This window comes from Delphinapterus leucas, chromosome 7 (genome assembly GCF_059928025.1).
Source record: "Delphinapterus leucas isolate spDelLeu-1000000601 "Yukka" chromosome 7, BTC_Dleu_Yukka2, whole genome shotgun sequence".
In the NCBI taxonomy this organism is placed as follows: Eukaryota; Metazoa; Chordata; class Mammalia; order Artiodactyla; family Monodontidae; genus Delphinapterus; species Delphinapterus leucas.
This window is the reverse complement of record NC_143135.1, coordinates 71,322,646-71,350,453: the sequence shown is the minus strand read 5'-3', so window position 1 is coordinate 71,350,453 and position 27,808 is coordinate 71,322,646. Positions and strand designations below refer to the sequence as shown.

Genomic DNA, 27,808 nt, shown 5'->3' with positions numbered 1-27,808 from the left:
CAAGTTGGGACCAGGCTAATTAAATGGGGTAAATAGTATTTAAGGCATTAATGAAGAGAGACCTTGGCTAGGGATAGGTGGAAACTTTTGATAATATTTATCACATGATTACTGGAAAGGAATTTTCCTTTCTTAATTTTAATATCCTCCTGGGTGTTCGGCAACAGCTTTAGAAATACCCCTTTAAAGGAGAGTACCTCCTGCCCTTTGATTTCAGATTTTTATAACAATTTTGTGAACCAGGATAGTAAAATTTTTCTTGAGGCACAATGTACTTTTTTAATTAAAAGGATAGTTTTAGAATGTACATGGAATTCTTTACAACTTTCTTTGGTCAAGTTACAGTTTGTGCCACAATTTCTTCATCTATAAAATGACAGTAATGAAACCTGAATACAGTAATATGTGTGTGGGGGGGTCGGGGGGGAGGGAGGGAGGGAGGGATAGAGAAAGGCTGCTGGCATAGTGCCTGCACATAGTAGGTGCTCAATAAATGTTTTTTTTTTCTGTAATTTGGTTTCTTTCAGTTTTGTCTTTTTCGGTTTATTGAGTTGTCAGAAGTAATAAAATTAAAAATATATGTATTTTCTTAATTCCAGCCATTTAATGTAATGGCTTTATTTTCTATGGAATGGAGGATGGAAATTTTAAAGTGTCTTATTAAGTACTCCTATATGTGAAGTGGTATACTAGTTATAAATATGGCAAATATTTAAGGACCAAATGAGTTTAATAATTGGTGTGTTTTTAAAAAATTGTTTTAAGTGTTTCTCTTGCCTCTTTTTTTTTTTTGGTTTTGCCTTCTATTACTTCCTTGTTTTTTTTAATATGTTTTACATCAGCAACATTTTATTAATACTGTAAAATTCACTTTAGGTATATACGTGATAAACATGTACGTAGCATTCTGGTGGACTCTTGGTGCCTGCCCTCAGAAATTTCTTTGTATAGATGAATGGCAGCAGAATTACTCCCCAGTCAAACTGTATGAGACTGTGTTCTTTTTAAAGACAAGAACATTTTCAACCTTACTGTTTCCTTGCTTTTCATTTGATGTGCTTAGGACAGACCCAACACTCAATCAGTATTTAATGATTTAATAAATCTATTAACATAAAATTGAATGCCAAAATGAACACAGATCCCTGTGTTAGAATATGTCATCCTAAAAGCCTGGTCACCACAGGCAGACAATAACTGTTCCAACAACTTAAGTGATAGTGGAGAAAAGAGAAGTTGAATAGGAGGCTTCTGTTCTGATGTTTTAAAATATTTTTGTTGGGCAGTAATTTGTCTTATGTTTTATTTCACATGTAGGGAATTCCAAATGAAAGCTGGAGAATAACAAAGATAAATGAGCGGTATGAGCTTTGTGATACATACCCTGCCCTCTTGGCTGTGCCGGCAAATATTCCTGATGAAGAATTAAAGAGAGTGGCATCCTTCAGATCACGGGGCCGTATCCCAGTAAGTGCGAAGCTGTGCTGAAACTTTCCCATTGCTTTTGTACTTCACGTAATGATGAGGATGACAAATGGGAGAATGGTTGCAGGATTAAAAATAGCTACAGCGGCAGGTCTTCTCTGGGGATATTAGAGAATGTGTTATTTAGTAAAATTAAAACCAGAGGAAAGACTTAGACTAAAGACGTTTCTGGAGAATTTGAGATGGATATTGGAGAGCTGCACAGAATTGCATGGTTCTTAACTTGAAAACAAAGTTGGCTCTGTATTCACTATTTCTTTATCTTATTTTACATCTTTGGTGATGGTGATAAATGCTTTTTTTCCTTTAAATCCTAGAAAGAAGAAAACTTTACAAATTTGTGATGAATTACTGTGTTCTAGAAAGATAGCTCAAATAATTTTAGGTACAAAAATTCAGATTCTGAAGACTTTATAGTTGGACAGTTTTGCTGATACAGTACTCAGACTTTAAAAGTGGGGTTTACTTAGCCCCCTTTTCATCTATTTTTTTTCTAGAGACCATACTTCCAATAATCAGTGACTTTCATAAATCAATATCTGATTAATGAATTAGACCAAGTTTTCCACATGCTAGTATTGGCTTGAAAGAAAGGTGATGATTTTCATAGCAGCCTCGTATATCCTTTTATGGCTAGCCTTTGAATCCAATTAGAAAGCAGAGTTTTATAGAGTAATGATTTTCAGAAGGATTATAAACAGAGAAGCATGTAAAGGGTGTGTTGCCACTTTTTTCCCCCCATTAAGGTTTTATCATGGATTCATCCTGAAAGTCAAGCCACAATCACTCGGTGTAGCCAGCCCATGGTAGGGGTAAGTGGGAAGCGAAGCAAAGAAGATGAAAAATACCTTCAAGCCATTATGGACTCCAATGCCCAATCTCATAAAATGTTTATATTTGACGCCCGGCCAAGTGTTAATGCTGTTGCCAATAAGGTGAGATCATCTTCCAGTAATTAAGATTATAGTTACAGTTTCATGAGTTTGGTGGGAGCCACAGTGCACTAGAAAGACTTTGGGCTTTTCAATGATAAAAGTGTAGATTCTAATCCTGGCTCTTCTACTTGATAGTATAACTTAAAAAAATTTTTTTTTATTTTATATTGGAGTATACTTGATTAACAATGTTGTATTAGTTTCAGGTATACAGCAAAGTGACTCATTTATACATATAAATGTATCTATTCTTTTTCAAATTCTTTTCCCATTTAGGTTATTACAGAATATTGATCAGAGTTCCGTGTGCTATACAGTAGGTCCTTATTGGCTGTCTGTTTTAAATATAGCAGTGTGTACATGTCAATCCCAGCATAATGTGGAGTCAGTTATTTAACCTTTTTAGTAACTTTAATTTGCTTATTTGTGAAATGAGAATCATAATAACTAACAGGGTTGTTTTAGGGGCAAAACTCACCTGATAAAAAATAGTGCATAATCCTGCTTACTTATGTAAGAAATAGGTATTCATCAATTACTAGTTTCTCTTTCCCTTCTCCAAACTGGACGATAAACAGGTTGTGACTGACAAAAGAAGTCTGCACAGCACTGTTGTAGAAATCATGCAGTGTTCTCCGTGACCAGTGCTGCCCTCTTCTGGCAGCTCTCCACCTGTACAAGCTATTCAGACTGAAAACTTGCAGTTAGCTGGAGCAGTGGTCCTGATTTCTGCTATAGAATAAATATTAGCATTGTGGAACTAGAAATTCTAGTCCAGTTGACAAAATCTACCATAGGAGAAGGAAAGAGAAGAGATGCAATTTAGCTTTAAAAAATTGCCTCACATACAAGCAGAAAAAACCCCAAAAGCCCCCCCAAAACTAAAGCACCCCAAATCCTATAACTAAATAAGAGAGAAACACCATTAAATCTTGGTTATACATCCAGGCCTATGTGCAGATGCGTGCACACATATATTTGAGACAGAATGGGATAATTGCAACTTCCTTTTTTTAATTGGTGCTGTTTCTTTCTATGCCAATAAATATCTGTAACATGATAATTACTAACACCAATTGTTTTTGGATATTTAGGTTCTTTTTTTTTTTTTTTTTTTTTTTTTGCTATTATAAACAGAGCTGGGGTGACCATCCTTAAATTAAATTATGGATCATGTACCTAATTATTTCTGTCCTATTTAGTGTTTTGAGGACATTGTGAATTTCAGACATTCTCTGTTAAACTGTATTTCCCCTTAAAGGAGAAATGAGGCAATGTGTATATGAAGCTGGTACCCCAGAGACTGGCATGTATTTTTCCAGTAATTACTTGTTCCCTTCCGTAAACCTTATACCATGAATTAGCAGGAATGAGACTTAAGATGTTATCTAGGATGAGAGATGGAGAGAGGCGTATAAGGCAGAAAAGGGGGTAGAGCAAAATACTACATTCCTCGTCTTTTTTTTTTTTAACATCTTTATTGGAGTATAATTGCTTCATAATGGTGTGTTAGTTTCTGCTTTATAACATAGTGAATCAGCTATACATATACATATATCCCCATATCTCCTCCCTCTTGCGTCTCCCTCCCTCCCAGCCTCCCTATCCCACCCCTCTAGGTGGTCACAAAGCACCGAGCTGATCTCCCTGTGCTATGCAGCTGCTTCCCACTAGCTAGCTATTTTATGTTTGGTAGTGTATATATGTCCATGCCACTCTATCACTTTGTCCCAGCTTACCCTTCCCCCTCCCCATGTCCTCAAGTCCATTCTCTACATCTGCATCTTTATTCCTGTCCTGCCCCTAGGTTCTTTGGAATCTTTTTTTTTTTTTTTAGATTCCATATATATGTGTTAGCATATGGTATTTGTTTTTCTCTTTCTGACTGACTTCACTCTGTATGACAGACTCTAGGTCCATCCACCTCACTACAAATAGTTCAATTTCGTTTCTTTTTATGGCTGAGTAATATTCCATTGTATATATGTGCCACATCTTCTTTATCCATTCATCTGTCGATGGACAGCTAGGTTGCTTCCATGTCCTGGCTATTGTAAATAGAGCTGCAATGAACATTGTGGTACATGACTCATTTTGAATTACAGTTTTCTCAGCATATATGCCCAGTAGTGGGATTGCTGGGTGGTATGGTAGTTCTATTTTTAGCTTTATAAGGAACCTCCATACTGTTATCCGTATATACTGGCTGTATCAGTTTACATTCCCACCAACAGTGCAAGAGGGTTCCCTTTTCTCCACACCCTCTCCAGCATTTATTGTTTTTGATAATAATTTATTGATTAATAATTTATTGATTAATTTTGGAGATTAATCCTTTGTCATTTGCTTCATTTGAAAATATTTTCTCCCATTCTGAGGGTTGTCTTTCGTCTTGTTTATGGTTTCTTCCCTTTGCTGTGCAAAAGATTTTAAGTTTCATTAGGTCCCATTTGTATATTTTTGTTTTTATTTCCATTTCTCTAGGAGGTGGGTCAGAAAGGATCTTGCTGTGATTTATGTCAAAGAGTGTTCTGCGTATGTTTTCCTCTAAGAGTTTGATAGTGTCTGGCCTTACATTTAGGTCTTTAATCCATTTTGAGTTATTTTTGTGTATGGTGTTAGGGAGTGTTCTAATTTCATTCTTTTACATGTAGATTTCCAGTTTTCCCATCACCACTTATTGAAGAGTCTGTCTTTTCTCCATTGTATATTCTTGCCTCCTTTATCAAAAGTACGGTCACCAGGGCTTCCCTGGTGGCGCAAAGGTTGAGAGTCCACCTGCTGATGCAGGGGACATGGGTTTGTGCCCCGGGCCGGGAAAAATCCCACATTCCGCAGAGCGGCTGGGCCCGTGAGCCATGGCCGCTGAGCCAAAAAAGTACGGTCACCATATGTGCGTGGGTTTATCTCTGGACTTTCTCTTCTATTCCATTGATCTATATTTCTGTTTTTGTGACAGTACCATACCGCCTTGATTACTGTAGCTTTGTAGTATAGTCTGAAGTCCGGGAGCCTGATTCCTCCAGCTCTGTTTTTCTTTCTGAAGGTTGCTTTGGCTGTTCCAGGTTTTTTGTATTTCCATACAAACTGTGAAATTTTTTGTTCTAGTTCTGTGAAAAATGCCATTGATAGTTTCACAGGGATTGCATTGAATCTGTAGATTGCTTTGGGTAGTATAGTCATTTTCACAATGTTGATTCTTCTAATCCAAGAACATGGTATATCTCTCCATCTGTTTGTATCATCTTTAATTTCTTTCCTTAGTGTCTTATAGTTTTCTGCATACAGGTCTTTTGTCTCCTTAAGTAGGTTTATTCCTAGGTGTTTTATTCTTTTTGTTGCAGTGGTAAATAGGAGTGTTTCCGTAATTTCTCTTACAGATTTTTTTACCATTAGTGTATAGGAATGCAAGAGATTTCTGTGCATTTGTATCCTGCTACTTGACCAAATTCATTGGTTAGCTCTAGTAGTTCTCTGGTAGCATCTTTAGGATTCTCTGTGTATTCTCATGTCATCTGAAAACAGTGACAGCTTTACTTCTTCTTTTCCAATTTGGGTTCCTTTTATTTCTTTTTCTTCTCTGATTGCTGTGGCTAAAACTTCCGAAACTATGTTGAATAATAATGGTGAGAGCAGACAACCTTGTTTTGTTCCTGATCTTAGAGGAAATGGTTTCAGTTTTTCACCATTGAGAACGATGTTGGCTGTGGGTTTGTCATATATGGCCTTTATTATGTTGAGGTAAGTTCCTGCTATGCCTACTTTCTGGAGGGTTTTTATTGTAAATGGGTGTTGAGTTTTGTCGAAAGCTTTTTCTGCATCTACTGAGATGATCATATGGTTTTTCTCCTTCAGTTTGTTAATATGGTGTATCACATTGATTGATTTGCGTATATTGAAGAATCCTTGCATTCCTGGGATAAACCCCACTTGATCATGTTGTATGATCCTTTTAATGTGCTGTTGGATTCTGTTTGCTAGTAGTTTGTTGAGGATTTTTGCATCTGTGTTTATCAGTGATATTGGCCTGTAGTTTTCTTTCTTTGTGACGTCTTTGTGTGGTTTTGGTATCAGGGTGCTGGTGGCCTTGTAGAATGAGTTTGGGAATGTTCCTCCCTCTCCTATATTTTGAAAGAGTTTGAGAATGATAGGTGTTAGCTCTTCTTTAAATGTTTGATAGAATTCGCCTGTGAAACCATCTGGTCCTGGGCTGTTGTTTGTTGGAAAATTTTTAATCACAGTCTCAATTTCAGTGCTTGTGATTGGTCTGTTCATATTTTCTATTTCTTCCTGGTTCAGTCTCAGAAGGTTGTGCTTTTCTAAGAATGTGTCCGTTTTTTCCAGGTTGTCCATTTTATTGGCATACAGTTGCTTGTAGTAATCTCTCATGATCCTTTGTATTTCAGCAGTGTTAGTTGTTACTTCTCCGTTTTCATTTCTAATGCTGTTGACTTGAGTCTTCTCCCTTTTTTTCTTGATGTCTAGCTAATGGTTTATCAGTTTTGTTTATCTTCTCAAAGAAACAGCTTTTAGTTTTAGTGATTTTTGCTATCATTTCCTTCATTTCTTCTTCATTTATTTCTGATCTGATCTTTATGATTCTTTCCTTCTGCTATCTTTGGGGGTTTTTTGTTCTTCTTTCTCTAATTGCTTTAGGTGTAAGGTTAGGTTGTTTAGTTGAGATTTTTCTTGTTACTTGAGGTAGGATTGCATTGCGATAAACTTCCCTCTTAGAACTGCTTTTGCTGCATCCCAAAGGTTTTGGGTCATCGTGTTTTCATTATCATTCGTTTCTAGGTATTTTTTGATTTCTTCTTCGATTTCTTCAGTGATCTCTTGGTTATTTAGTAGTGTATTGTTTAGCCTCCATGTGTTTGTATTTTTTACAGATTTTTCCTGTAATTGATATCTAGTCTCATAGCATTGTGGTTGGAAAAGATACCTAATACGATTTCAATTTTCTTAAATTTACCAAGGCTTGACTTGTGAACCAAGATATGATATCCTGGAGAATGTTCTATGAGCACTTGAGAAGAAAGTGTATTCTGTTGTTTTTGGATGGAATGTCCTATAAATATCAATTAAGTCCATGTTGTTTAATGTATCATTTAAAGCTTGTGTTTCCTTATTTATTTTCATTTTGGATGATCTGTCTACTGGTGAAAGTGGGGTGTTAAAGTCCGCTACTATGATTGTGTTACTGTCTATTTCCCCTTTTATGGCTGTTAGCATTTGCCTTACTTATTGAGGTGCTCCTGTGTTGGATGCATAAATATTTACAAATGTTATATCTTCTTCTTGGACTGATCCCTTGCTCATTATGTAGTGTCCTTCTTTGTGTCTTGTAATAGTCTTTATTTTCAAGTCTGTTTTGTCCAGTATGAGAATTGCTACTCCAGCTTTCTTTTGATTTCCATTTGCATGGAATATCTTTTTCCATCCCCTCACTTTCAGTCTGTATTTAATCCATTTACTTTTAAGGTAATTATCGATATGTATGTTACTATTACCATTTTCTTGATTGTTTTGGGTTTGTTATTGTAGGTCTTTTCCTTCTCTTGTGTTTCCTGTGTAGAGAAGTTCTTTTAGCATTTGTTGTAAAGCTGGTTTGGTGGTGCTCAGTTCTTTTAGCTTTTGCTTGTCTGTAAAGGTTTTAATTTCTCCATCGAATCTGAATGAGATCCTTGCTGGGTAGAGAATCGTGGTTGTAGGTTTTTCTATTTCATCACTTTAAATATGTCCTGCCACTCCCTTTTGGCTTGCAAAGTTTCAGCAAAAGATCAGCCGTCAGCTGTTAACCTTATGGGGATTCCCTTGTATGTTATTTTTCCCTTGCTGCTTTTAATATTTTTTCTTTGTATTTAGTTTTTGATAGTTTGATTAATATTTGTCTTGGTGTCGCCTTATTTTTTAAGTCATTCCCCTGCATATTTCACTACAGAAATCTCTCTTTTTTTAAAAGACTCTGATATATTTTATCTATTGGGACATTTTTCTGATATGTGATAGACAACAAAAATCTAGGAAGGCATAGACAAAGCAAAGAAATAAAAATCACTTATAATCACTAATCTTTGATATATTTTCTCCCACTGTTCTGTGCATTTATGTATTGTTAGTTTTCATTGTTTTTCCGCTCTATATGAATTATTTCTTTTCATGAAATATCCCTGAAATAACTTTAATAGTACTCATCATACAGCTATATCATTGTGCAGTTAATCATTCTACTAATATTAGGTGTTTAAGTATTTAGTATTTTAAATATAGCTAAAATAAGTATCTTTTGTTGGCATCTTTATTTCCATAAAATAGTTTCGTAGATATACCATTACTATATCATAGTTTAAAGTATGCATATTTTTAAAAGTTTTGTTACATATAGCCAGCATTCTTCAGGAAGGTTAGTTTACCAGTTTGATATATTTTTTCCTGCCGTTTTATTGAGATATAATTGACAGAAAAGTGCGTAAGTTTGAGGTGTACAACATAATGATTTGATATATGCATATATTGTGAAATGATCACCCCCCCAAGTTTAGTTAACATCCATCACCTCACGCAGTTACATTTTTTTTCCTTGTGAATTTTCAAAGTCTACTCTCTTAGCAACTTTCAAATATACAATATAGTATTGTTGACTATAGTCATCATGTTGTGCATTACATCACCACTACTTACTTATCTTTTAACTGGAAGTTTGCCCTTTTTTGCTGCCTTTACCCAATATCCCCACCATCTCCCTTTTAAAATTTGCAAAAGTATATATCCTTGTTGCAACAAGTATTTTTTTTACCTTCATAGTAAGAACATTTTTTATAGCTTTGTCAGTGTGAATATGACAACTGCTTTTGCACCGTGAGCCGTATCAAGAATTAAAACTGTACTAGCGGGCTTCCCTGGTGGCGCAGTGATTGAGAGTCCACCTGCCGATGCAGGGGTCACGGGTTCGTGCCCCGGTCCAAGAAGATCCCACATGCTTGCGTACCGCAAAAAAAAAAAAAAAAAAAAAAACTGTACTAGCCACTAAGTCTTCCATGTGTGCCCTACCGCAATTAAATTTACCTTCTACCCCTGCTAAAAGTAACCACTATCCTAACTTTTATAGTAGTCTTCTTACATTACTTTATACTTTTATTACTGAAGTGTATACATCTCTAGACTCTTAGCCTTGCCTTTTCAAGTATTGTATTTGATATGTCTTTTAAGTCTCTCTTCATCTATAGTCTTCCCCTTGCCCTTCCTTTCTCCTTCCCTCCCTCATTCACTCCAATATATTTTATTGTAGAGTTTTCCACAGTCCAGGTTTTGCCAGTTGTATTATGGTATGGTTCAACTTTCTTCTGTTCTCTGAATTTCCTTCACATGAATTCAGAGGTTTATTCAGATTCAGGTTCAACTCCTTTGGCAAGGCTATAGGGGATATATCAGGAGGCGCATAATTTGTGGCTGATTCTTCTTTTTGGGATATCAGCAGCTGTTTATGCTCCGTACCGAGATGTGTTAATTCACTGGGGTTGCCAAATGGTGATATTCTGATTTCATGATTTCCTTTTCAGCTTAGTTGAACTCTTTCTGTAAAGAAACACTTTCTCTTATCTAAATTTTGGTTAACCAGCAGTTCAGTTCATATAAGAAAGCCAGGATAAATGCTTGATTCTTTTTCCTTATTTATCAGTTTTCCCAATAATGAATTTACTCCCTACCATCCCATGAGGGTGACTAATTTTTTTAAGTGTCATTATGAATGCATGTATTTATATGTAGTCAACAATTTCTAATTCATTGCAGATGGTATTTTTGAAAAAAAAAATTCCCACCTTTGGTCTGAGGGGCACTTTTCAAGTTATCTCCTGAGTTCATTTGACATAACCATAGTAATCTTTGCTATCTGGTATGACAAGGTATACCAGACTCATCAGGAAATCTTGTAAGTTTCCTGCCGCAGGCTTAGAATAGCTATTTCTCTAAGAAGTTCTGGTTTCTGTTAGTAGGAAATGGTATTTCAAACCATAATCTGGGTGCTAAGGATAATTATTTGCTACTGGGTTGGTCTAATTTCTAAGTCTTTTCAGTGGATAGAGCTAGGAAACAAATGTTTTTAAAGATAAAGTATTATACCTCATGAGTTCATACTGGTGCTTTCAATTTAAATTCAGTGCTAGAGTTTTTACATAACTTCTTCTAAGTTACATGTGTATCTCCTTCCTTCCACACCAGAAATCCCGATTCTCAAAGACAGAGGGGATAATAACATTAGTATGCTACATAATTACTCATTTGCTTTATCCTACCATGGTCTTAGAATAACAGTATTAATAGTATCATCACCAGTACATTTACTGAAAAGTTAAATTTTTTTCCATTTTCTCCCATTTTAAAATGAATTGATTATATTTATGTCATCAGAGCATGTGTAGACTTTACATAGTCTCCCTTTTGTACACATACTTTTTGCCTTTTACCTCTGACTTCTACAAGTAGCTAAATATTTTGTGCCAATAACCAATTCTTATATGGATGTCTTTCTGGTCTTTTTCTTTTGTCTGGAGTTGTTCTCTTGTAAATATTTCAGCAAGGCTCATAAGAACTATATTCTGAGTATTTTTATGCTGATAGCAGCTTTATGTCTTTTATATTCGAGTTAGTTTTGCTGGGCATAAAATTCTTGGCTTACATTTGATTTTATTGAATGTCTTAAATATGTTGCTTTTTTTTGGCATAAATTTTCAAAGTCTGATGATAAACTAAATTTCCTTTCCTTCTAAGTCACTCTTTTTACTTGGATTTGTGAAAGATTTTGTTTTTTCTTTTTCTTTGAAGTCCAGTTATTTTGCCAGAATATGTCTTCATGTTTTGTGTTCTGGGTCTATATTATCAAGTATGCATGTATGCTATTTTAATTGGTAATTTCCAGTTTAAAAATTTCATGAATTTTTTCTTTAATCATAGTTCTTAGTATTTGTTTCATTTCCATGTATGGCTTGCTTCTTCTGGACTCCTGTTATTCCTGTGCTGGCTCTTCTTTGCCTATCTTCATCATTTGCCACTTTCTCTTGAATCCTTTTTATGCTTTCTATTCCTGTTTTGGTTTTATATTTTGCTTTTCACTGTCTATTTCTTTTAATTTAATATTTAATTTAATTAGAATGAGTTTCTTCTAATTTAGTCTTTATTTCTGATTTTTTTTCTTTTATTTCTAATTTGTTCCCAAGTCTCATTTCATTTCTGAGTTTCTCTAATAACTCGGCTGTTACACTGGACAGAACCCTCCCTGGTTTCAGTGGTACTTCTTAGATTGATCTGTTGTTCTTCCCTGTAGTTCTGGAGGAAGAAAGCTAAAACAAGGAAGCAGAACAAACTACAAATTATAAGACTCTCTTGTGAATCTCTTGTTCTCCAGTCCATCTTATATCCATTTGTTCCTTCACACATTCGCCGATAGCATCTAGATCTTGTAACTGTTGGTGGTTTTGGGGTTTGATGGAATGCTTTGTCCTCCAGTTCTGTCTTGAATGATTTTTGTGTGTTTTTGGTTTTACTATCTAGTTGCTCTATTTTTTAAAATATCAGTTATATTGAAGTATAATTCACACACCATAAAATGCACTCTTTTAAAGTATGTATTTCAGTGTTTTTATTATATTCATAAAGTTGTATAACTATCTGATTCCAGAGCATTTTCATTCTGTGTGTTTTTGTGACAGGTTCTGTGTAGTTGCTACTACTGCCATGTTTCTAGGATTTGTTGCAACAAATTTGAACGTCCCTTTACCCCTTGCCTGTCCTATCCCACTCTCCAGAAGTAATCCGTGTTAACAGGTACCTAATGAAACACTGTTAATTTTGTACCTGTACCATTCTTAACTCCAAACTATTTCGCAGACTATCAGTGTCAGAACGGAAACTTGAACTTCCTTTGGTAATTTGTTGTTGGTTAAGAGGTGAGTTTTGTTGTTTTCAAAGGTGTAATCTCTTAATTTTGTATAACTACAGTGGCTGTTCCTGTATCTTCCTTATTTTTTTCCATTAGTGCTCTAAGAAGCATGCTTTTATACATAAGACAGGATGCATATTTTATACATAAGGTAGGAGAATATTTTCTTAAAATAGAGAAAGATTCAATCCAGAAAAATTTAGTTCTCCAGCCATATAGCTTATTGTGAACACCAAATATTTCTCATTCTGTTCTGTACTTGTAGATTTACATCTTTGAAAATAGTGATAGTATTATACTATAGTACTCTGTGCTTTTATACTTGTTCAGTCTTCTTGTTTAATAGTAGTTGTGTGGTTATAATAGAAGCCAGTCACTATGATTGCAAAGCACTTTGCAAATATTAAGATTAAAATGGGGTGAAGAGGAAGGGAGGTGAAGAAGCATGGGCCAGGGGTAAACTAGTCCCTGCACATGGATCTTGGTGGTCTGGTGACTTCAGTCTTCTTTATGAAATTATGTTTGAGTAGGACTTGAAATATGGATAGGGAAATTTTACCTTCATTTATGTTATCACATATAATTTTAACAAAAGGAAGTCAGGGTGAGAGTATATTCTTGTTTTATGAAGAACATGTGATAGAGGGTGGTTGTGTTAAGTTGCCTTGAGCCAGCCACATTTTCCCGTGGAGTTTTCCTATCCATCAGTAATGTGTATCGTCTTTGATTCTATTGGATATTTTGTGGCATTCTTGGGGATGTCAACATACAATGGATGTGCATTCATTTATAATTTCCTGTGATGTTTGCTTTTTTTTTTCCAGGCAAAAGGTGGAGGTTATGAAAGTGAAGATGCCTATCAAAATGCAGAACTAGTTTTTCTAGATATCCACAATATCCATGTTATGAGAGAATCTTTACGAAAACTTAAGGAGATTGTGTACCCCAACATTGAGGAGACCCACTGGTTGTCTAACTTGGAATCTACTCACTGGCTAGAGCATATTAAGGTGGGTATGTTATTATTTCTTTAAACTATCATAGGATATCAAACAAGGACTTTCTCTGCCCTTTTGTCTATATCGGCTCTTTTCTTACAATTGGAATCAAGATGAAAGTACCTTTTTAAACAGTGAAAAATTGATAACTGCTTTGATAATTAGAACAACTTTTAAGTTTTGGTGCCTGAATGAATTAATTTTCTATATTATGCATTTGGTTCAGTTGTACTTCTTTTGTTCCCTCTCTTTCCCATGCTATCTGAATTCTGCCCATTCTTCAGATCCCAGCTCATATTTCATTTCTTCCATGAAGTCTTCCCAGATTGCATTCATTTTCATTTTCTCTGAACTTTTCACTTTACTTTTGCTTTCCAGCTAATCAGGTGTTACCATGCACTTGATTTAATTACTTTTATGTGTCACCCAACATATATTGCTAATTCATGGAGAGTAGGACAGGCTAAATCATATTTCTTCTTTGTCCCCTCAGGAGCCAGGGCAGCACTATATGATATGAATAAAGCACTCAATAAATAATTGTTGCATGGCTTGTGAAAACCATTCTGGTCAGGCACATGAGGTGAAATAGTTAAATGAAGGATACCATTTGAATGCTAAATGATTTGGAGACTACCGTGTGAACCCTAGCTTGCTTAATATGTTAATATATATAATGTTTTTTGGGTTTTTTTTGCGGTACGTGGGCCTCTCACTGTTGTGGCCTCTCCCGTTGCGGAGCACAGGCTCCGGACATGCAGGCTCAGCGGCCATGGCTCACGGGCCTAGCCACTCCACAGCATGTGGGATCCTCCCGGACCAGGGCATGAACCCGTGTCCCCTGTGTTGGCAGGCGGACTCTCAACCACTGCGCCACCAGGGAAGCCCAATATATATTAATGTTTGAAGCACCAAATGTTATTTCAGTTAATGTAGTTACAAATATTTTCAGATAGTGTCTGAATTTCAGTAAGATGCCTTACCAAAATATAGATTTCTATAATATATATAACCACATATATTCATATTATGAAATAAATGGAAATGAGATTTTTCATGTTAAGAAGGAGCAGATTGTACTCACATTAAAACCTCTAAATCTAAGAATTGAAAGCTAAATTGACCTAATGACAATTATAGACTATTTTGATTACTGTTTCTCTTCTAGAAACATAGAAGCTTGAATGTAGCAAAGTGTATACACACTCTTTTGTTAAAGAAAATGGTCACGGGACCATCTATTACATTGTATGATGTATAAGTAGAAAACCATAAGACTTGATTCAGAACTAACGTAAATTGCAGCATTCTGTAAGTTCCAGGTCAATTTTTAGCAGGTACGACATTCTCTCCAAAAATCTGGCTATAGGGCTTCCCTGGTGGCGCAGTGGTTGGGAGTCCACCTGCCGATGCAGGGGACACGGGTTCGTGACCCGGTCCAGGAAGATCGCACACGCCGTGGAGTGGCTAGGCCCGTGAGCCATGGCTGCTGAGCCTGCGCGTCTGGAGCCTGTGCTCTGCAACGGGAGAGGCCACAACAGTGAGAGGCCCGCGTACCACACACACACAAAAAATCTGGCTATAACCGAAATAAGTTTCCTTAGAAGTTTAAGAGGTACAGTTGTGTCTGGACCACTTTCTCCTCCCCCAGTCCTCACATCTGCAAGGCTTACCCACTTACTTTCTTTAAATCTCTGCTCAAATATCACTTTCTCAAAGATGCCTTTCCCAACACTCCATATAAAATAGCAGTTCTGCCAGCACTCCCTAGACCTAGATGGTGCTTTTTCACTTACTGCCCTCTGACACACTGTGTATTTCTTTCCTCATTTGCACCTGGCTGGCCTCGCCCAAGTAGAATGTAAACTTTGTTAAGCCAGCACTTTGTTCTGTTTGCTGCTCTATTTCCAACACCTGGAGCTGTGCCTGCCACATGGTAGGGGACTCCGTAAATGTTTATCTTTTGAATGAATGAATGAATCAGTGAATCAATGAAGATGACCACTTTGGATAACTCTTTCTTGTCTGTCTTAACTCTCCAGCTGTTTTAATCCTTTGGGTCAGTGATGTGTAAGTTTGGATATACATTTGAATTTTAGGTATAAGTTATTTAAAATAGTAAGTTAGGATTAGTGGAGAATGGGGACCAGGTGTTTGTTTTTGTTTTTTTTTAATGCTCACAAATGACTCTGATGCATAGTTAAGATTGAGATTGCTTCAGAGTACCCCACTTCCAGAATATGCCTACAGTTATAATCAAAAGGAGGTCATCATGAGATTCTCTAAGCCTAGTATATCTTTTCTTTCATTCTTATCTATGTTTGTGTAATCATGCTGTTCTTTAAGTATGATTTGGCCATTGCAGAGAAAAATGTGGCTATATTGTTCATTTTAAAGGATACCATACTTTGTGTTTCTTTTTTGGTTACATCTAATTCTGTCTAGTTTTAACTCAAGATCAGCTTCAGAAAAGGTAAATTATTTTGCAGAGTCTCTGCATATTTAAAAAAAACCTGAAATTATTTTAGATACCAGTTAAATTGACATGGTAATATATTGGTCTGATCAGAATTTTCCATTCATACTAATACAAAAAAAGCAGCTTACTCTGAAGTTTTATACTGTGCTTGCTGTATGCTATATGATGTATATAAAAACAGTAGAATAAATGCTATAGAAGCTGTAGAATATTTTAAAATATCCAACTTTATGGCTTTCATATTCTAATTTGGTTAAGTATCATTGTTTTAAATAACAGGTAAAACTAAAGTTGGTGTATTATTTTTATTTAAATGGATGATGTTGGAATATTTGAAGATTCTCAGAAATAGATCTCTTTAGAACTTAATCCTTCTTTCCTCTTACTCATATTTTTGATTTGTTTAGAACTCAAAGGCACCTTTTGTTTGGATATTTCATTGTGTAGATTAATAGGAGTCTGCATTTATGAGTTTTTTTTAGTTTTAAAAGCAAAATTTATGTATCTTCTACCATTCACAAAAATTCTTTCTGGGAAGGGACTGATGTTTTTTTCTCCACGTGGTATTGAGACAGTCATCTCTGAACAAAATTCTATTAGTAAATTTTGAAGAAGGAAGCATTTAATTTTTTAAAAAATTAATTTAAAAAATCTGTTTGCAGCTTATTCTCGCAGGGGCTCTTAGGATTGCTGACAAAGTAGAGTCAGGAAAGACGTCTGTGGTAGTCCACTGCAGTGATGGCTGGGATCGCACAGCTCAGCTGACCTCCCTGGCCATGCTCATGTTGGATGGATACTACCGAACCATCCGAGGATTTGAAGTCCTTGTAGAAAAAGAGTGGCTAAGCTTTGGACATCGATTTCAGCTTGTGAGTAAAGAACCGTGACTCAGTGTATCACATATGCATGTCATGTAAGGCATGTGAAAATCATGCCTTTGCTCACTAGATATTCGTCTAAATCTGATCCTTTGTTCTAATGGGTAAACTTCCCAAGAGAACTTTGGGCTTGTTTTGGAAGCACTGGGTTATCCTGCTGTGGCTCTGCAGTCTGGAGCCAGGGTTAGCTGTTGGTCAGGCTCCTGGCCCAGTCTCTTCCATACTCTCTGTCGGGAATAGGAGATACCCTTCTGTGACTTCCACCTTCAAATGATAGTTCAGAGCAGCATGGACTGTTACGGAGCTACAGGGCGCTTCTAGCTTTTCCTGTAGACTTAAAAAAACGTGAGACTGGCCTATTATTCTTAATTTAAAGTAGGCCTACAAAGTAGCACTACTCACACAGGATCAGGGTCTAAAACAATTTAGACTGGGACTAAAAGAAATAACAGAGAAAAAATAATTTAATTTAGAGTTGGGAATAAAATAGCTTTTCTATTACCCTTAATGACCATATGTATGGAAAGTGTTGCAGTTAGTTTTATGGAAATGACAAATCTTTGTGCCCTCTATATGACTTAAAATTTATTTTGATGTTGTCATTCGTATCAAATATAAAAGTTGGAAAGGCCTCAGAGTCCAGGGAATGTCTTCTCTGGTGTCCCCGTGAAATGGTTGTTTGGTTTCTTCATTAACACCTCCAGAAATAAGCAGCAAGTCCCTTCCTGAGGCTGTCCAGTCTCACTGAAGAAAGTCTACCTACTACAAATTTTTCTTCATAGTGAATTAAAATTTACTTCTCATTTTCTTACATTCCCCTTTGGAGATAAGAAGAACAAATATGACTACCAATCCAAATAAGATAGCCCTGCAAATATTTGAAAGTAGCTGTCTTCCTGTGTCAGTCATAATCTTCAGTTCTGGCAAAATGTCCGTTTTCTTCAGTCTTTTCTCATCCTAATCCCCTCACCCTCCCCTTTGTCCTCTCGACTTTGCTCATGGCTTTCTACAAGTGTGGTACCCAAAACTGTAGTAGTTCCTAAAATAGAGGAATGGGGTTATTATGTCCCTTTTAAAGGATACTGTGCTTTTGTATTTGCTTTTTGTTACAACATACTTTAGATTCATGTAGCTTTTAATTAAATAAACATTCAAGTGGTTTTTACCTGTGTTTCTGCTAAACTCTAAATTTGGAATCAGCAAACTTGGGAACAGTTACCTTGTAGGCCTTGGTTCTCATGTATGCCCATCCGTGGTATATGTTAGTTGTAATCATAGAATTTAGAGAGTGCGGAGCAGGAATATTTTCCCAGGAAAGAGGAGCAGTGTGAGCAAATGGTGAGTGTGAGTGTCTCACACTGGGTGGGACTGAGTGTGGCTGGAGTAGAGTCGAGGGAGGGGCAGGTTTAGAAAATCTGGAGATGAGAGTTAAGATTGTTCAGAGGCCTTGAAGCCCCTGAGAGTGTGATTTTTGGCAGCATTTTCCTAGATTAGCTGAAAGACTTTCTGAAATATGTTTGCTCAGATGCTGTCTCTAATGTTAACCGTTAGTATCCAGTAGCTACCAGCAGTGTTTATGAAAAAACTTGCAAGAAATGGACATTTAAAGGTAGTCTGCTCTTTTGAACTTGAACTGTTAAATAAAATTGGTCATCTGGAGTATCTATTCAAATAGCTCATGTTTTTCAGTTCTCTATAAAACGTACTTACCATGAAAAGACCATTAAAAAAAAAAAAAAAAAAAAAAGAATGGGGCTTCCCTGGTGGCGCAGTGGTTGAGAGTCCGCCTGCCGATTCAGGGGACACGGGTTCGTGTCCCGGTCCGGGAGGATCCCACGTGCCGCGGAGCAGCTGGGCCCGTGAGCCATGGCCGCTGAGCCTGTGCGTCCGGAGCCTGTGCTCCGCAACGGGAGAGGCCACAGCGGTGGGAGGCCCGCGTACCGCAAAAAAAAAAGAAATGAAGTTTTAGTCAGCCAAAGCTGTACATGTTCATATAAATATAACCAAAATCATAAATATTTCAGACTGTTTGAAGTTGCAGTGGATTCCTAAATTATTGAATCTGGTTACCTACTCCATTTTTTCCCCCTTAGTTATCTGAAAGCAGAATTTGACAGTTAAAGGACATCTGATCAAGAGGGTATGCTCACATGGTTAATACAGGGTAATGATTCTCAAACTTTTTGATTTCTGGACCTCTTTCCTTTTTTAACAATTATTGATGACCCGAAAGAACTTTGTTTATATCTATCAGTATTTACCATATTAGAAATTAAATTTTAAAAATTTAAATATTATTTAAAGAAATAAATCTGTTTTCTTAATCCATTTGGGCAGCTATATTTCTCACAGTTTTGATGGCTGGAAGTCCAAGTTCAGAGTGCCAGCATGGCCTTCTGGTGAAGGCCTTTTTCCGGGATGCAGACTGCCAACATTTCGCTGTGTTCTTGAATGGTGGAAGAGGGCTGGGGCCTCTGTGGGGTCTCTTTTTTTTTTGTGGGGTCTCTTTTGATAAGAGCATTAATTCCATTCATGAGGATTCCACCCTTATGACCTAGTTAGCTCCTAATACCATCACACTGGGCATTAGGTAGGATTTCAACATATGAATTTTGGGGGAACACAAACATTCAAACCATAGTACTATTATATATTAGCATAAATAACATTTTAAAGAAAAATAACTATATTTTCCAAAACAAATAAAGAAGTTTAATGAGAAGAGTGGCATTATTCTACATCTTTTGCAAATTTCTTTAATGTCTGGCTTAATAGAAGATAGCTGAATTTCATGTCTCCTTCTGCATTCAATCTGTTGCAATATGTTCTGTTGGTTGAAGAAATGAGGAAAATCTGACCACACACAGATATGTAGGTTGAAAAATAGAGAGTATTTTAATTTTTTTCAGGGAATTGTGGATATTTTTCTTTGATACTGTGCCAAAACTCGACAAATGGTAGTTTCTTAGCAGTTAATTGTAATGTGGAATCCAAAACTAACTCAATGAATTTTTCGTTGTTTGTTCTATTAAATTCCTTTGGTCTGTCTTGCACTTTGAATAAATAGATCTCTTACCCATGCATGATTTTGTAACATCAAGTGTTGGTAATTTGGAAAATACTGGCTTACTGATTTACACAGCCCTTCCAATATTAATGCATTTCATTATATAATATAGTCACATTTGTTAATACCGCTACTGATTTTATCAGAAAAGTATTATCAAACTCATTGTAGCAGATAAAAATTTCCCCCAAGTCTAATTTTCACTCAGAAACTTGAATTGCATCATTGGTAACAAATACTGTCCATTGTTTTCCTTGAAGTGACGCATTCACTTTTGTATATTTTCAAAAAAATGTCTGCAAGATATTCAGGTCTTAATAATCATAGTTCATATATTGTTCTTTCAAGTCAAAATGATGTTCCATGAAAAAGCCGTGTTTCCTACCATCCTACTTAAGTCTGCAGCAGAAGCATATTATGTGTATTTCCCATTTTGTTAATAGGATACTTAAAAATTTTGTACTCAAATGGGGAGATTTAATAAAGTTAATAACTTTTACTGCTTCATCAAGGAAACTGGCTTAAGAGAGATTGGCTTTTTTTTTTTTCCTTCTTTAACTGCACGTGTTTGGCAAGGAAGAATATAATAACTGCTAGTATAGATTGATTTCAATGCCTTGCTTCTTGATTCCTACTAAGGTACCAAAAGTTTTTATTCTTCATCACTTTAACACCATTAGTGCAAATGTCAACACATTGAAAAAGGCAAAACATGTCTTAGTAATATTATAAAAATAGTCCTGAACTCACAGACCAGCCCTGCTGCCGGAAGTCTGTGGACCATACTTTTAGAATCACTGTTTTTGGGTACAGAGTAGAGGTTTATCTCAGTCACTGGGGGCAGAAGTCTTCAGAGGAGAAAAAAAAATTGAGAAAGTAGGTGAGTGCATGCTTGAGGGGAGATGTCAAGCATTTTTTAAAAGTTTTCAAAGATTTGTGCTAATGTGATTCTTTTTGAAAGACAGTCTGGAACTCAGATGCAACAGGTCCCCATCATGCACTGGCCAAGGTGTTAAAGGAGAAGGGTGCTTCCTGAAGCTAGTGTACAAGGAACTGTTAATATTCAGGGCAAAATCTTTAGAAGAAAAATCTGGGCTCTGAGGTCTGGCTGCTCCTGTGTCCCGTTATCAGCCTTTTAGGATCTGAGTTTTATTTATTAAACTGAGTTGTAATTCCTGTTACAAGTGTCTCATGTTAGGAAATAACCTGGCAGTTTGCACATTGAAATGTTAATAGAGATTTCTGCTTGGTGGGATTATGGTAATTTCTGTTTTCCTTGCAGTGCTCTTTTAAAAAGATATTCTGAATTTTTAAAAATATTGAGCAAATATTACTTTTCTTGGAAAATAAAATTACTTTCATTAAAAGCTGAAAAATCCCACAAAGCTCATATAATATTTCATTCTTTGCTTCAGAGACTTGGCCATGGAGATAAGAACCATGCAGATGCAGACAGATCACCTGTTTTTCTTCAGTTTATTGACTGTGTCTGGCAAATGACAAGACAGGTAATTTATCTGGGATATCCATTCTTACATCTTTCTTTTAAGCTGTCCAGTCAGAGTTGGATTTGATCACTGATTATCTTACATTTCATGTAAAGTGGAAATTCTTGTAAGTTTTCTAGGTACTAGAACTATTACCTATTATTACATTATGAATTAAGTTAAACGATATTATTTGGAGGTAGTATTAAACACTTGACAATTTCATTCCATTAGCATTTCAATGCATGGCATTGATAATAACCCCTGAGAGTTTTGGACAATTCCTCTTTTGTTTTGGACAGTTAGTGTTAAATAATGGCTTTATATTCACCCAGAAACTCATCTGTACATTGCTAAAGGAGGTAAAGAAATGAAATAGGCTAGGTAACTGAAGCGAAATGAAATCATGTTTTAAGCACTTTCGATGGAAAAATGTATTTAGATGGGAATTATGGCAAGGTATGTATGTAATAGATTCAGTTCTTTTTGTTTTTAGGTATGGAGAGAGATTATGTTCTTTTAGGCTTAATCAACATTCTAGCAAATGATTTGAAATATTACTGTAAATAGATTTAGTCTTTTGGAAAGATACCAGAGGAGATTGAAAAACACCTGATTTATTATGGGATCACTTCACTAATGAGGCAAGGAATTGGTGTCTTAAAAATGTTTAACTCAGGAAAAATAATCTCAGAACCCAAAAGTTAGATACAGTTCATTGGTGTATCAGTTAATTATTTCTTTTTCAGTTAATTATTTATCCAAGAGTTTTATTAGACCTCAAACAACTGGGAGCCTGGTTAGTTTTTCATTAGACTGCCACAGGAATATAAAGTAGGGCAGTTGCTGGCTCTGCTTGGCTTTAGGATTGTGTTCTGGTTTCAATAAAATACTCTTTATTTCATTAAGAGAAAAATGGTGATCCTCAAGTGAAATACATTAATTACATATCAAATAGTTTATTTTTCTCCCATAAGCATTTCAGTTTGGGTGGATGGTTTTGAAACCTGCTGGCTTAAATGAAGTGTCCTAATAGATACGACTACCGTTTGTTAAGGCTGGTATTTTAACACATGTGATGCAAATGTGTATACAATTCAGTTTTGTTCTACAAATTAGGCCCTTGGCATACTAGGGGGAAGGGAGACACGACATGCTTATTAGTTTAATAATGTTTACTGCTTCTTGGAGTAGGTTTGAATTTTTCCTTTGGAACTGCCTTTGAGATAGTTTTCGATATATTAGCTATTACAAATCCTTATCAATCCTTTTTTTGGGGGGGGGGCGGTGTTTGACCATAAACAATAGGACCTACTTTTGACCATTATCAATCTTTAAGTAATATTTGACAGTGTTGGTAAAAATCAAATATGCCATATCAAAGGACTACAAAAGTCATCATTGATGGTTAAGTGTACTGCTTTCTGGGGAACATACCTTGAAGGGAGCAATGTGTGTGAACTATTAGTTCTGGTATATTTGTTAGAAAAACAAAATCAGTCACATTTACCAATTGTTCACATAGAAGAGTACATGACAAATGCATTTCTTTCTTAGTAGTTGTGTTAAATTTTTATATGCTGTATATCTAAAAGCAATTTAACTCTAATTTTGAGCTTAATAAATAATGTAATACCAGTTTAATCTTGTTTCGTTGATAGAACTTAAAATACCACTATAGTTGTGAGTCTTTATTGTAAATGTCTGCTTATATTTTTCTGTGTGATATTTTCTTCCTGAGCATTGAATGTGTTAGATAGTAATAATGTTTATTGGCAATCGTCAGTTTTATGAATAATTGAATGTGCAGAGATTTAAATAGCAAATTTGTTAAAATGGGACCAATAATGTAATTAGCCAGATTCTACATCTCCTTCTGCCCTCATCCTCATCCTCTCAGTCCTGGGATCAGGAAGCAGCTGATAAAGGGCCCTTTAGAGTTTAAACATGTAAGGAGACAAAATATTCCTCCTCTGCTCAGAATTTTAAAAACAAGAGCAGCAGTTAGTACTCTATTTAAATAATGCTCTAAAATAATGCTATTTTAGTTTTGTTGTCAGGAAATGCTCACTGATTAAGCCATCTTCTCATAACTGAGATAATAGTTTTGTCACAAAGATGAAAGACTAATCATAGGCTTAGCTCCTTTGGCTTGCTATGTAATGGGTCAGGGTGCATTCATGGTTGACTAATAAATAAGGCTGTTAAGAGTGTGTATCAGTACAGGAGATGGGGCGACTTCCCTGCGGGTGCAGTGGTTGAGTCCGCCTGCCAGTGCAGGGGACACGGGTTCAATCCCTGGTCCGGGAAGATGCCACATGCCGTGGGCTAAGCCTGTGTGCCACAACTACTGAGCCTGTGCTCTACAGCCTGTGAGCTACAACTACTGAGCCCGCGTGCCACTACTGAAGCCTGTGCGCCTAGAGCCCATGCTCCGCGATAAGAGAAGCCACTGCAATGAGAAGCCCATGCACTGCAATGAAGAGTAGCCCCAGCTCGCTGCAACTAGAGAAAGCCCGCACGCAGCAACGAAGACCCAATGCAGCCAAAAATAAATAAGTAAAAAATTAAAAAAAAAAAACCAACAGTACAGGAGATGGGATTTGTTCTGTAAATGAATGAATGAGATTTGACAAAGTTTCTTACAATTGATTGGCTTTATGTTGGCATGTGCTTTATTACCTGCTTCATTTGCTTCACAGCCACAAAAATTATTTCAAGAATTGTTCGAGAAGATAAATTGTTTGAGAAGATAAATTTGCCACGTTACCGTGCTTATAAATTTAGGAAACTTCAAGGCAAAGTTGTTTTCACCCCTGTCCCTTTTGCATGCAGTTCATACTGTTTTCCTCCACTATGGGGTAGGGATCATTCTAAGAAAAATTTGGCACCAATATTTATTTCCCAAATCCACAATCCAAATATTCATGGAATTCCTTTTCACAGTCCTATAAATGGTACAGTGCTACATAGAAGCTTTCAGATAATTCTTGAAACATTAGATGGATAGGACGGATTATACTAAATCCCTTACCCTCCTTCCTGGTATCTGTAATTGGTCCTTGATACATTCCCCCAAAATTGTGTTGTTTGTGTAATAGCAAGACATCCAGTCAAGCACTTGTCCTAGGTTAAAGAGACAGTGAATTTTCTTTTTTTAGAAAGAGGCTGCCAGAGTACTGGATTACAAGATATCCTGGTTTGAGTGCATGTTCCTTGAAAAGATAAGTAGGTTGGCTTTTAAATGATCTGCATGTCTGCCTTGGAATTTATTTTTGTGCATTGCTGACATTTTCTGGAGACGTCGATATTTTTTTGTGTAATTCCTAGAAACAAAACTATGTTGAAAATTTAAAGAAACATCTTACTATGTCGCTTATGGTCATTTTTGGCAGAGAAAGACAAGTCAGAATTTATTAGGCTCAAGTTGAGGGTTAACTGATATAAACGGATGCAGAAACATCAAGATCAGACCATTCAAACTCTTACTGTACAAGAAAAGGAGATATTAGGAAAAATTATCTCAGAAAATAATTTTGAACAGAAGACCAAGCAGATAATGCCATAATGGCTTAGAAATATATAGTCTTGAATACTGTTCAGCCTAATTTTAAGAAGTATTACAAAGGATCTGCCAGTATACAGGGATGAATATGCTTGAGAAAATGTCTTAATAATTTTGTGTGTTTGTGGTGTTTGATTTTGCAGTTTCCTACAGCATTTGAATTCAATGAATATTTTCTCATTACCATTTTGGACCACCTATATAGCTGTTTGTTTGGAACATTCCTCTGTAACAGTGAACAGCAGAGAGGAAAAGAGGTAAAACATGAGCCCTGACCCTCCCCCCTGTATCCCTAATATGTGCTTTCTCTACTAGAGTGCATCCTCTGATGGATTTCAACTTAACAGTTGTTCTTTTGGATGATTCCTTTAGCTATATTTTATTTTATATGCTGTAATATGCTTCTTGCCATACATCTGAACCTGATCTATTTTAAAGCACCTCTGTCACAGGCTGAATATGCTAGCCAGCTGTCAGTTGAGTTTATGGGTAGGAAGCAGTGTCTCCTAAAGAGAACTGAAGTATGTGGAGTCTTAGGAGTGCCCATGTACCTGTCACTCCCTGCAGGATGGAAATCCATCAAAACAGGTGCAGAAAAATATAATTAGCCAAAAAAAATGTATTTGAATGAATGGACAGCTCACTTCCCCAAATATATTCTGCATATGTATGAGCCATTTTAGGTTTTTTTAAAATTGTAAAATAATACCATAAAACATTCGAACACTGAAAAGATATTAAGCAGGAAGTTAAAATTTGTTACCCCACTAGCCCAGAGTTACCACTTTTAAGTGGTTGATATTATTTAGAAGAAACCTTGTAAGGATTACATTTCAGGTTGTCTTCCTCAAAATACATCTATCCTATGTATGAAATTCTAAATTATCTTGATTAGTGTCTCCCTGTGCTTCAGTTTCCATTCTAAAAAATGTGGCTATAAAATAGTTTCTTCATGTTTTTCTATAAAGCCTAGTGGCAAAGAATGCTTGCTCTGGAGCCAGGCTGCCTGGGTTCAAATCTTGGATCTTTGACTTACTGTGTGAAGTTGGGCAAGTTAATTTAGGCTTCTGTAAAGTAGGGATGATAGTACTTATTAAGTACTTAATACTGCTTACTGTTGTGAGGATTGCATAAAATAAGCCATACAAAACACTATAATAACTGCCATGTAGTAAGTGCTTCCTAGACTAGAAATTCCTTGACGACCGGTATTAAATTTTTTAATTCACCATTACATCTTCAGTATGTAGCATGCAGTAAATATTTCCGTGCATAGTAGGCAGTCAAGAATTTATTGAATGTCTCATAAACAGTTGACATTTGTATATAAAGCTATGCATTTACTTACCATATGACCTGGTAATCATACTACTGGGTATTTATCCTAGAGAAATAGAAACTTTTGTTCCCACAGAATTCTGATTTTCTTCCCACAAATGTTCATACCAGCTTTACTTACAGTGGCTGAAAACTGAAAACAACCTAAATGCCCTTCACCTGTGGTATTTCTATATGATGTAGTACTACTCAGCAATAAAAGAAACAATTATTGGTACAAAAAAAGAATTTCTTGCATGTTAGGTAATTAATAGATAACTTCCAAAGATACTTTCATTTTTTGAGAGCCTCAGATAGGATTCACTATATCTTTAAAAAAAGAAATGTTTTTAAAACTGAGCTATAATTTGCATTCCATAAAATTCACTCTTTTAAAGTGTATAATTTAGTGGGTTTTAGCATCTCTCGAGTTGTATAGCCATCACCACCATTAATTTCAGAACACTGAAAAGAAACCCCATACCTATTAGTAGTTGCTTCCCATTCTTCTCTCCTCTCAGACCCTGGCAAACACTAATCTGTCTCTTAATTTGCCTCTTCTGGACATTTCATATAAATGAAATCAGTCAGGGTGTGGCCTTTGTGTTTGGCTTCTTTCACTTAGCATAATGTTTTCAGGGTTCAATTTGTAGCGTGTATCAGTACTTCATTCCTTTTTATGACTGAATCATCCATTGTATTGATATACTACATTTTATCCATTTATCAGTTGATGGTCTTTTGGGTTGTTTCTACTTTTTGGCTACTATGACTGATGTTACTTTGAACATTTGTGTACTGGGTTGTGTGTGCATGTGTTTTCACTTCTCTTGGGTATATAACTAAGAGTGGAATTGCTGGTATGGTAACTCTGTTTAACTTTTTGCAGAACTGCACAGTTTTCCAATACCCTCTAATTTTAATCTAAGTGGGGCTGTCACCACAGTGTCTTGAGTTCTCTCTCCCTCTGAAACAATTTAAATGAACACAATATACCTCTTTACAAATTCCATCTAAAGTATAATTAGCTTATGTAATGGAGAATCTTTTTCCTTCTTATAGAATCTTCCCAAAAGGACTGTGTCATTGTGGTCTTACATAAATAGTCAGCTGGAGGACTTCACTAATCCTCTCTATGGGAGCTATTCCAATCATGTCCTTTATCCAGTAGCCAGCATGCGCCACCTAGAGCTCTGGGTGGGATACTACGTAAGGTGGAATCCACGGATGAAGCCACAGGTATGCCCTGCAATATACAATGAGAGTTTTTATCCGTGCAGTTGTATGAATTACATTTGTCCCCTTTAAAGCAGCTAGAAAAATTATCTGTGCATATTTAAAGCTTTCACTTTTTCCTGTTAACAGTTTTAATTGCATAGTAGAAAAAGCACTACATAGGGATAATCAGTCAGTGCACTTGGTTCTTATCATGACTCGCTTGTTTGGCCTTGGACAAGTCACTTCTGTTTTGTCTTTTTTCCCCTCTTCTATAAAATGAGGGCGCTGGACTAGAGGTCTTGTTTTAATAGGCTGGAGAAAATAGCTTTAGGAAAGTTAAAAGCCTAACAAAATTCTGGTTGATTTTTTAAAAATGTTATGGAATATTTACTGCTTAGAACTGTTTAAAAGACTAAAAAGTCTGCAACTAAATGACAGGAAA

At 36.0% G+C, this 27,808-nt stretch overlaps 1 protein-coding gene across 18 annotated transcripts in view; it reads left to right on the top strand.

Moving 5' to 3' along the window:
• Positions 1-27,808, top strand: part of MTMR2 (myotubularin related protein 2) — a 137,767-nt gene that overhangs the window by 86,744 nt on the left and 23,215 nt on the right. For 17 of the 18 annotated variants that reach the window (XM_089915429.1, XM_089915432.1, XM_022562080.3 and 14 more), the window contains 7 exons: positions 1,318-1,467; positions 2,232-2,420; positions 13,182-13,367; positions 16,497-16,703; positions 21,195-21,287; positions 24,975-25,088; positions 27,211-27,387. In XM_089915429.1, the coding sequence (XP_089771555.1) occupies positions 1,318-1,467; positions 2,232-2,420; positions 13,182-13,367; positions 16,497-16,703; positions 21,195-21,287; positions 24,975-25,088; positions 27,211-27,387 (1,116 nt within the window). Of the gene's footprint in view, positions 1-1,317; positions 1,468-2,231; positions 2,421-13,181; positions 13,368-16,496; positions 16,704-21,194; positions 21,288-24,427; positions 24,495-24,974; positions 25,089-27,210; positions 27,388-27,808 lie in introns of those variants that run through there. The other variant, XR_016393897.1, reaches the window with a different exon arrangement.